This window comes from Melanotaenia boesemani, chromosome 5, assembly GCF_017639745.1.
Source record: "Melanotaenia boesemani isolate fMelBoe1 chromosome 5, fMelBoe1.pri, whole genome shotgun sequence".
Classification (NCBI taxonomy): Eukaryota; Metazoa; Chordata; class Actinopteri; order Atheriniformes; family Melanotaeniidae; genus Melanotaenia; species Melanotaenia boesemani.
The window spans coordinates 9919842-9931499 of record NC_055686.1 but is presented as its reverse complement, the minus strand read 5'-3'; the positions used below and the strand labels follow the sequence as shown (position 1 = coordinate 9931499).

At 36.1% G+C, this 11658-nt stretch overlaps 2 protein-coding genes across 3 annotated transcripts in view; both read right to left on the bottom strand.

Moving 5' to 3' along the window:
* Positions 1 to 11555, bottom strand: part of LOC121639814 — an 882884-nt gene extending 871329 nt beyond the window's left edge. The window contains exon 1 of the mRNA XM_041985365.1: positions 11453 to 11555. The gene's annotated coding sequence lies outside the window, so the exon portion shown is untranslated. The remainder of the gene's footprint in view (positions 1 to 11452) is intronic.
* The window catches only part of LOC121639776, a 565698-nt gene that overhangs the window by 533903 nt on the left and 20137 nt on the right, over positions 1 to 11658 (bottom strand). For both annotated transcript variants that reach the window (XM_041985265.1, XM_041985266.1), the window contains exons 2-3: positions 10512 to 10564; positions 9970 to 10332 (exon numbers count right to left, since the gene is read on the bottom strand). In XM_041985265.1, the coding sequence (XP_041841199.1) occupies positions 9970 to 10332; positions 10512 to 10564 (416 nt within the window). The remainder of the gene's footprint in view (positions 1 to 9969; positions 10333 to 10511; positions 10565 to 11658) is intronic.

Here is an 11658-nt window from a genome sequence, read left to right as displayed (position 1 = left end):
GTTGAGAGCTGTTAAATTGTCATGTGCTGTGATGTTTCTTTGGACAAGATGAAGACCTGGTGCAGACTCTGGGAAGTGCTCATGTGGGAGCTCAGTATTCGGGTAACATGGAGAATAGTGAAGAACAGATGGAAAGTACTAATTGGCATTAATAAGCTTGTGGACAGTGTTGATAGGATGTGTGGAAAGAAACATGACAGATTTTAATGATTAAGTTAATGATGATATGCTAATAATTTTACAATTTTATTATACTTACAAATATTTTGTAAAGTGAAAGCAGAAAAGCAACAAGTTCATTAGCTGACTCAGTTGTGCTTCACTGTCTGCTGCCCAAGGTCAGAGTTGTCATAGAAGATGAAAACATCTGCAGGAAAGACTGCTCTGGGAAAGAAAAAATCTACAACTGTCCTTTGTTTTCTCTGCCCAGCAACACGCTGGACATTTTTATAAGAGTATAAAATCTGAGCTCACTACGCAGACGAAAGCTCCTACATTCAGATGAGTGAACAACAGTTGAACAATCTTCATCTGATGTGTCTGAATCTGCAAATCTATTAAAATTTAGTAACGTATATTCCCAAAGAATTAACAAAATTAAAGGCTTTAAATTTCCCTCCTTTCGGCCAAACGATAAGGAAAGACACAAAAATGGAACTTAATTCCAATTCTTAGTTTTGTGTCAAGAACAGAATCAATAAAAATTAAAATTTAGCCTACAATATTACATTTATTCCACACACCCCCAATTAAACACAATGAAAAACAATTAAACGAATGGCATGAAGTATTATTAATGTATGTTGGGCATGGGACTATGCCAGAGTTTTTAACCAAAATCAGATGGATGCACGTTTCAAGTACGGGACCAAAAGGGACCTGTTTGTTCACTGTACTTTAAAATAAAATAAAATAAAATAAAATAAAATAAAATAAAATAAAATAAAGGAACCCTGCGTAACTTTGAGATGTTGAAAAATGAATATGGCTTAGATAGTAGTGATTTTTTAGATTCCAACAGGCACATTAATACAAGTCTAGCTTAATTAAACAAGGTCATTTGGAATTTGATAATAAATTGGTGGAAGTCTTTATCCTTTCAGGAGGATCCCTGGTCCAAAGTCATTTCAGGACTACACAAGAGTCTTCAGAAAACTAAAACGATAAATTTATCCTATAAAAGAGATAAATGGGAGAAATAATCATACAGTTGACCTCTGAGGAATTGTGGCAAAATACTGTTAATCCCAATTGAAAATCATATATTCAACCTCTTGGAGAGTATTTGGCTGGACTAAGTAGATTTTCATTACTCCGGTCCAAAGATCATGTAACTCAGAGCTCCTCCATCTGCTGGGAAACTGTGGTTCACCGATCAGCTTAATTTATTCTGGGACTGTCCATAAAGAAACGTTCTGGATACTCATTTATGTAAAACTATTGAACACAGTTGCTACTGGAATCAAATATGTGTTTTATTTCTGTGGCTGTGGCTTCATGTATGTAGTTGGGTGACAACAGGTTGAGTTCAGGTGTCGACCTGAAAGGGCCACAGATTTTTGACTTGCTGTGGCGGAGTGTGTACGAACGCTGTCGTAATGTAACCTGTGGGATCGCAAGAGTTGGACATTGTTCACTATTCATCTGTCAAGAAGCAATAAACTGGTAACACTGCAAACATGACGAAGTCTTGGACTGAACTGCACACGAAAACAACAGGTACAACATGAGCCGCCCAGCGCGTCATAAACAAAGCAGCTACCTCACTAACAAAACACCTCACTAGTGCAGCAGTGGGCTGTTATAGCTGCTATTTAAATCATGTTTCACTGGGAGGAACCTCTCAATATCTGTAAACAAGGTAAAATATTTTCCTGTGTTATTGAGCGTTGCAACAAGGAAAGCAATCATGAAGAAATGGCTCACACCACAATATATTGATCATTTAATTATTTTCTATAATCTAGACTCGTTCTAAAAAGGTTTTACTGTCATGTACCCAGGGGTGCTGCCAGGAGTTTAGGGCCCCCTGAAGACCATTATTTACAGTTTTAATGTCATTTTTTTACTGTAAAATGCCAATATTAAAAAATTCTCTTCACTTTAAAGAAAGTTTAATATACATTATTTATTGACTAGATATTATTTATTGACTATATATATATATATATATATATATATATATATACATTACAGTAGATATATATTGTTGGTGCAGCTGCTTCAAGCAGCTTAAATAAATTGCCCTTCATGGGAACAATGAAGATCTATAGATGTGTTTTCAAGGCTGTAATTGACTCTCATTGTACACATCACACTGGCCTATTTTGATATTGACTTTTATTTAAACACAGGCTGGAGGCTACTCAGTGTTTCCAATTAACTGTCCAGTATCCAGTATAAACAATTACAGGCTAATTTTATTTAAATGATCATTATGTAGAAAATAAAATAACGCGTTTCGATTTCTGTCAAAAAAAAATTAATTTTATTTAATTTTCAAAGGTAAAAAGAAATAAATTCCCAGAGACTGTCTGAAATGATGCTAACTGGCATGTCCCTAATCACAATGTTGCTCACCTTCTTCACTGCAGGGAGAGAAAGGATTTGAGAAGACAGGGCTGCTGTTTTCATATAATAAAGGGGAGGGAACAAGGACAATTATCCATCCATCCCTCCATTTTCTGCCGCTTATCCAGAGTAGGGTCATGAGGGCAGCTGCCTAAGCAGGAAAAACCAGACTTCCCTCTCCCCAGCCACATTAACCAGCTCAAATTCCGATTTAAAGTTATTTTTATTCAACCAGCAACTTTTTTCTTGATTGGAAACGACACAGGTGTCTCCCAGAAGCGTATAAGATGATGTACGAGAGGCATCATTGTGGAAAAAAAAATATTTCTCAGTTTTTATTTACATTTGAACAAAAAGCGGCATGTCCAAAATTATTCATACCCTTAGCAATGCAGTCTTTGGGAAAATCAAAAGTTCCAGACCATTCCAAATAGTTTAGCTGTTCTAAAGCATCCTAATTACTGTGATTCATTGGGAACAGCTGTTTTACTTAACTCAACAGGTGAAAAACTGCAGCACCCTGCAGTTGGTTTTTGGACAGTCATGGCTAAGACAAAGGAGCTCACAGAGCACCTGCAGCGGCACATTGTGGCTGCTCACAAGGCAGGAAAGGCTATAAGGCCATATCTAAATGTTTTCAAGTTCCAGTGGCTACAGTCCAAAATATTATTAAAAAAATACAAGATGTTTCACACTGTGGGAAATCTCAGAGGATGTGGTTGGAAGCCAAAAGTGACATCTGTGCTGGCCAGGAGTGTTACGGCCACAGCTTATTGCTGGCAGCTGCAGCTCATTCTGTTGCTGATTGCCAGTTCTGGAGGCTCTGTCTGGAGTGGCAGGAGCCGGCACTCCTCCGTCCCCGTCCCTCTGATTGGTCCATAGTGAAGCCAATCAGGCTGCAGCTTGTTAGAGGCTGAGGCTGAGAAGGCTGCAGCCGAAGCCAGTCAGGGGGGGAAGCTGGATTGGCACAGGCTGCTTCCCCTCACTTAGTCACTACGGCTACACCGTTAGTTGTTCTGCCACAGTGGGTGCTTTGTGTTTAGTTAGTGTTGGGCTAGATTAGTGTTTGGTTTTGGTTGTGACTTCTGACACTTTAGTTTGTGGATCTGCTGCTCTTTTGTTTGGTTTTAGCTTCACCGAGTCTTTGTACAGTCATTTGGTTTTCACTCGGTGGTTTTTGGTATAGATTCTGGTATATTTCTTTCAGCAGGTCTGCTAACCCCAACACTCGTTCATTTTGTGTACTTTTTTGTTACAGGTTTTCACTCACCGTTCACGGGCTTTAATAAAATGGTTTCGTTTTACTTTACCATCTGTCCCCAGCGTCATCTTTTGTTGCGCCCAATCATACCCCTACATTGGGTCATAACAAGGGGGATAGTGAGAGAGGTGAAAAAGAATCCAAGGGTCATTGCCAAGTTCATACTGGTGAATCTGGGCTCTACTGGTGGCAACATCTCAAGGCAGACAGTCCAACAGACACTGCTGGGTTCCATGGATGCAGACCAAGGAGAACGCCACTTCTCCAGATAAGACACACAAAAAGCCCGCTTGGCCTTTGCAGGCGCTCATCTGAACAAAGAAGAAGACTTCTGGTCTTCTGTTTTATGGTCAGCTGAAACAAAAATGGAATTTTTAGGCCACAATGATGTGCCCTTCATTTGGCGTAAAAAATAGAAGCCTTAAACCCTAAGAACACATGGGGGTGGGAACCTGAAGCTTTGGGGGTGTTTTTCAGCCAATGGACCAGGGAACCTAAATGGCACCATGAAACTTGACCGTTTGCACAAGTGGACATTTCGGCATGACAACGACACACAGCGAAAGTGGTGAAGAAATGGTTAGTGGACTAGAACATTTGGCAGTGGCCCAGCCAGAGTCCTGACTTTAATCCAATTAAGAGTCTGTAGAGGGAGCTAAAGATCAGGATGATGACAAGCAGACCCTCCAACCTGAAAGAGTTGGAGATTATCGCTAAAGATGAATGGGCAAAAATATCAGTGGAGACATGCAGAAAGCTGGTCATCAATTAAAAGAAGCGTTTGATTGCTGTAATAGCCAAAAACAAAAGCTTTTTTATTGATTATTGAGAAAGTATGAACAATTGTGGACATGCCACTTTTTGTTAAAATGTAAATAAAAGCTTTTCCACAATGACGTACATCATCTTATAATCTTCTGGGACACGTTTTGTGCCATTTCCAGTCAAGTAATGCTGGTTGAATAAAGGTAACTTTAAATCAGAATTTGCCAAAGTTATGAATAATTTTGGGCTTGTCTGTAAATTCTTGTAAGATTGTAACATGATGTGAAGATCAATACAGAGTCAATACAGAATATAATATTATTAGGAATTTCAATTTATATTTTATCAAAGTAAGAGCTGTAGTATGATCTATAAGAGATGGTTTATTAGTACTGTGAGTTTGGTGGCACTACAACATGTCATATTTGTATTTATTGACTATTATCCTTTCTTTTTGGTGTTACAATTTGCAGACGGTCTCTGCCCAGTCGAGCACTGGCAGGGTCTGCAAGTCTCCCAGCTCTGAGGACAGCTCGTTTTAAGGAAAATACGATTGTAGCTCGTAGTCTACGTTGCAGGGGTTGTGGTGTTGTGTCGGTTTTCCAGAAGCAATGTTCCGTTGATGAGTTATTGATCCGGAAAAGCATAATCTGTGTATATCTTTCTAAGGTTTAAACTTAGTCATTACACCAAAAACTATACCTGAGTCTTAGCTTCAGCGTTGGCATGTCAAAAATATCAGGGACTAGAATCAGAGCTACGTGACAGTCGCAGGAATATAACAATAAGTCAAACTACCGCAAAGCAGCTTCGCTAAGAAAAAATAAAAAGCAACTAATTAAAATAGACACAGCCATCATTATTCGATGGGCCGACAAAGGACGAACACGTCGTTATGGACACAAACTCATTAAGGCAGATGGAGGAAATGAGACGCCACCACATACGAGTAACTCACAAATTATTCCACAGAAGACAAGAAAGGAACACTCAAAAACTCAAAGCGACTACCACAAGAACTAATCAATATGAACGTCGAAGCAGGCGAAATACTCTTCTCACACAACGCACCATTATTCACAAAAACCCGTCAACGTCACTTTCTACAGGAACACCTCACAAACCTCACAACTGAAGACAAAACCACACTCCTCCAGTTTGTTGCAAAATCCTCCAAAATCTACAGACAAAAAGAAGGCTTCACAATGGGGAAACCACTGTCAGCAATGAGAAGAAACACGGAAGCAACAAGCCTTCACACAAAACCACAGGCTGCTTGTTCATCCTACAGACGCACAGGAAAAGAAACGCAACGTTTTATATGAAACACCCAAAACACCATGCAGCTCTGCAACAAAACTTACATACGAGAGACAGGAAGAACCTTCTAAATACGGAAAAGGAACATCAGAAATAATACGAGAAGAAAACAGCTGAACGACTCACTAGAACACATAAGGAAAAGGCAGAACAGGAGAATTTAAAAACAGCTACATACCAGGAGGAACAAGTAGGGATGTTATGCTCCAGCTGACAGTAGGGTTGATGCGAAAATAGCGGTCTGGTCCAGACCATGGTCCGGACCACTGTAATGAGTGGTTCCTGCCACTAGGAGACATTTTAATCAGTGGTAGCTACATACTATACATTTCAGATACCATTATAAGAAAGGCAAATTTTATTTATTTATTTATAATTTTTTTTTATTTATTTTTTACATTTTTTATGGAAGAACAAAACATCATACATAAAAAAGACATTAAAGACGTAAAATAATATGAAAAATGAAGCATTAGATTTTGAGTCATTGGTAGCTACCATTAAAATTAATTTGTTAAAAGCTCTTTTTTATTTATTTGTTTATTTCTTTTTTTATTTTTACTCAACTTTTCTCCCCATGCTTCCACTTTATGGAATAATAGCGTGATAACCATTAATAGGAAGCCAATATTTAATAAGAATAGATATGAAAAAGGTATTGTCTTTGTAATGGACTTTCTTGACATAAATAGAAATATTTTATCATTTTTGCACAAAATTTATTTTTTTATTTTCCTAAAAAAAGAATTCATTAAGGTTTGCAAACCATTCCTGTACCCCTGCTTATTGTCTTACACATTGGTTTACAATATTCTCTTCTGAAACCAAGTTTAATAAAAAGTGCAGTCGGAGGACTCAGTTTTAATTAAATTGATGACTACATTGTTTAAATCGAAGATATTTCATCATTTTGATCGACACATCAGACAAACAGCAGATTCTAAACCTTTCTCAATGATAAAGCCCAGTCTAATTTTATAAAATAGCCTGTAAGACCCAAAGTTAAGGAAACACATTTTAAAATTATAAATAAAATCTATCTAGTATCAGACATTTTAAAATGTAGATTTAAATTTAAGAGGCGGCTGTCACTAAAGATATACAATATTCCATCCTTTAGGCGTTTGACATTATGTCTACTTCATAGTTAACAAAATCCAAATTTCTCTGATGTTATCAACATTTTTATTTTATTGGGAATAAAGAGAAATAACAAATCTTCCTTTGCTTGTTTTAAAAATGAGGTTTTCATATATTATTCATGCCTAAGGAAAATGTCAAACCAGTATGCAAAAAGATCTTAAGAGCAATGTGTGGTGTACTTTTTATAATATTTTTTTCTCCAGAAAAGTCCTTTCATGTGATCTATATGTAACTGATTTACATGATGTTATGTTTGCTTTTTACTACGGTTTAATGACAGTTATGTAGCTATACTTTATTTAATTGTCCACTAATAATTTATCTTTATTTACCGAACCTCTTATGTTTTTTTATTGTTGCAATACTTTTGTTTACCTAGTTCATGGTTGGATTGGCTTATCCGGTGCGTTTTATACATTTGTTTAGTGTACTTCCCTCACGAATATATATATTAGCAGTATTAATAAAGAGAAAAAATAAAATCAGTGGTTTCTGTCAAGCACTGCTGCACAATTGTTTAAATTGATTTACTGTTTTTATGTTTTATTATGGCGATTTATATTTTAAATGTATTACACTTTTATTCTTGTATTTTATTGTAATGCATCTGAGTGTCATGCACTTATGTTTTCTGGAACTAATTGACTGTAATTTAAGCTTATTATTTGTTATGATTTTATTTTGTTTTAATCATAGCAGTTTAGTCACCTGTTGTTTTTAAATGGATAAACTAACTGTGTGTTGTTTCTGCCATTTGTGGGTGATTAAATGTGATTCCTTGAATTTGGGTCTTACAGGCAATTTCAGAATAGTACACAACATACACAAAAACACAATAAAATAAAGTAGATAAGTAGAAAAATAGAATTAGATACATTTAAGGGCACTTGTGAGATAATATAATTACAGTAAAAGTGAGGGTGTAATAATAACAATATATGATTATAGCAGCAATGTTATATACTACTACTAATAATATTATTATTATTATTATTATTATCAATAATAATAATAATAATAATAATAATAATAATAACTGTCCCGGACTGGAGACATTAAAGGAGGCTGCTGCAGCCACTCAGCATTAATATATGTTCATAATCCCTCAGAACTCTTCTTTCTCTTCACAAAAACTAATCCTGTTAATCTGCAGCAACATTTCTAGACTTCATGTAGACTGTTGTAACAAAGAACAAATAAAATCAGAATCCACAGACCTCAGTAATAATAAGACAAGTGTTGTAGACCTTTACAATAAAGAGGTTTCAGTTCTTTTTATCAGTATTTTATCTGTATTTATGAAAAATGTCATCTTTATATATTTCAGTTAGGCTTTAATAACCACTATTAGATGTTTATTTAGTCCATTTTAATACCATGAAGATGGAATACAACTAACATTTGTCTGTGGCTCTAAAAATAAATTTACTTCTTTAGACTTCTAGTGAATGATGTGTTTTATCTGAAGTAAAACACAATAGATGTGGATTAAAAACCTAATTCATTGAAAAGTATTTTTAATTTATTTTGTTTTAGGAGTATTTAATTTAATATAAAGGTATTTTAATTTCAGTCAGCTGTTTTAATGGACATGTGCTGCTGATCCTTAATGAAAGTATATTTGGCACTAAAGGCTGTAAATTAGAACTGGCTCTTTGGTTACTTGACAAAAAAATATATTGAGATATATATCATATATCGTGATTCAGGTAAAAAAAAAAAAATCGAGATATAAGATTTGGTTCATATCGCCCAGCCCTAGTCCAGATCATCGTGTCCTGTTGGGTCCAGACACCTTTTTAAAGCAGCAGGAGGAAACAACAGAGTGAACAAGTCAACGTCCTCATCAGTAGAAAAGTTTCCTTCCTGATGATCAGCAGTCTGTCTGAGTCAACATGGGACTCTGTTAAAGCTGCTTTACTGCCATCTACTGGATCCATGTGTTATTACAGTGGTTGGGCGTCTCCTGTAGTAATGCCTCTGACGTTGGTTTTTAAGTATTGTTATATTCATATATTAATGTAGATGTTAGAGAGACAGAAATGTTGGTAATCTCAGTTTCTTACTGTTTGTTTCTCTTCGTGGGAAAAAACAGAGAAAAAAAAGGAAAGAGTTGTGTCTGGATGTTCAGAAAAATCAGCATCATGGACCTTCAGGTTTCTGTTAAACAGCTGATCTGAAGTTTGTCGTCTTCTCAGTAGATTTAAAAAAAGAAATTATTGACATGTTTTGATCATCAGAGCTGCTGCTGCTGCTGCTGCTATCAGTCCCAGTGCAGCAAAGAGGCCGATTCTTCCTCGATTGTCTGGTTGTTGATTCTCAGTTGGTCTCTGAAGTTGATCCTGACCAGCAGCTGCTGTAAAGGACCAAACATATAAAATAAAAACTCATGACTGTTTTTAAGAAACGAAAGAAGACATCAGATTTCTAGATGGAGGTAAAACTGTGATAGAAGCTGCTCTTTTTCCAACATTTACAAGGTCACTTCATAAAGAACTGGACTGTGAAATTTCTGTAAAACTTTCCTGAAACTGAACATTCATGTGTTGTTAACTACTGAAAAGTCTTTAAGTTAAATGAAGCTCAGTGTGTGTGGAGGGATATTGAACATCAGCTTTGATTTCCAAGTGTCAGCTGAGGTTTTCATGGTTAACTGCAACATTTTATCTGCTTCACACAGAAAATTCACTTTAACTTTTTCTTGAAAAGCTGCTGCTGAAAAAGAAAATGTAACTCTTAATGACAAAGTTTTACCACCATGAGCATCACAAGGTTTTCATTCACACATGAGAGAAACATTTGTTGGTTTTGGTGTAAAAACATGAACAAACACAAGAACAGAAAATCCTAAATTTGCTTTGGGAAGAAAAAAATCTTTTAGGAAAAAAGGAGAAAGTTGGTTAACTCACCGGTAACGTTCAGTTGACATTTTTCAGAGCTGAAGCCGTAATCTGTCTTCACATCACACACATACAGACCAGAATCATTAGTTCTGAGTCTGGACACATAAAGTCTGATTCGTCCTTCTCTGAGGACGTCTTTGTCACTCTGGACTCGTCCTGCAAACTGTCCATCCTGAGACTTTGGTACCTCAACTCCATCATGGACATGATACAGGGTTAAGACTCTGTTATCAGTTATCAGGTTACAGATGATAAACAGGAACCTCCAGGAGACGTCAGGTTTGGTGGTGAAGGTCCACTCCAGAGTGATGTTGTGGTTCTCCTCTGCCTGATAGGAGCTCTGTGTCACATTCACTACAAATGTTGCTGCTGAGGAGACAGAGAGAGAAAGAGAGGAGCAGACACACTGAGAACTGGAACATGGAGGCTTTAAACTACATCTAGAGGTTTCTGAACATCTTCATCTCTGTGATGTCAGAGCTCATATCTCATATTAACCAAGGGAAATTTGTTTATAAATTTAGTGTAAATTAACAGTAAAAACTGACCACAGACAGATGAGCAGGGGATGAGGAGCAGCATCCTGCAGATCATCTTCTCCCTGTGAGAGGAGACAGAGGTGAAGATTCATGAACACATGAGGTCAAAGTTCAGTCATTCCAGGTAGAAGAAGGAAAATCTCCAGTCTGACTTCATTCAGTCATTCCAGCATCTGATCCTGTTCATCATCCTGTTTATTTCACATCAAAGAACTTTCTTTTATGTGTGGACAGAGATGTGAAGCCCATGTGACAACATCGACCAGCTTTCTTTAGAAAAATGTTCTTCACTCTGAATTTAGTTTTGTTCTTTTATAATTGTTTTAAAACCAGTTACTTTTAATTGTAAATGTTTTTTGTTTTGTTTAGTTTTTTTTTTTGCAATAGTCCCTGCAAACAAAGTAAAAGAAATCCTCATAAAGATGGTAGTCTGACAAAGGGACAAACTGAGAACAGCCAAGTTCATGAGCAGTTTAGCTAAAAAAAACAAAACAAACAAAAAAAAAAACAAACAAAAAAAAAACATACATTTACTGTAAATGACTAACCGAATACAGAGAACATTAATATTGATGGTAAGAAGACATAGTATATCTTCTATGGCTCTTAAATCAAATATCCTGTTAATCATGTTAATATCAGGTCATGTTGTACATTAACAGAAGCTAAATTTAATGAGGATGTTTTAGGTCTATAATATAATTATGTTCTGTCACAGCTCCCTGACAATGTACTTCTCTGTGTTTATTAACTAAAAGAAAAAACTAATAAAGCTTTGAGACAGAAAGGTGATGAAAGACAGTTTTTTTAACAGCACGATCAAAACAAGAAATTGTAATGAATAAATTAATAAATTAATCTATAGAATTTATTAAAGACAGTTTGTAAAAGATTTTTGTTTTATTTCTGTTTAAATACAAATAACTTACTGTTTTAAAAAATGTTTCCACCTGTCGCTCCTTGTTCTTTATATTCATGACCAGCAGTCTGTCTTCTCTGTTGGTGGCGTCTCAAATCGTTGTTGTTGTTTTATTTATTTATTTTGTTTGTTTGTTTAGTTAGTAACTTTACAGTATTGCTTCAGTCTTCTGTCTTCCCGTCGAGAACCCGTGAACCCCATCTTAAGACGTTAAAGTTTGGGTGCTACCACTTCATC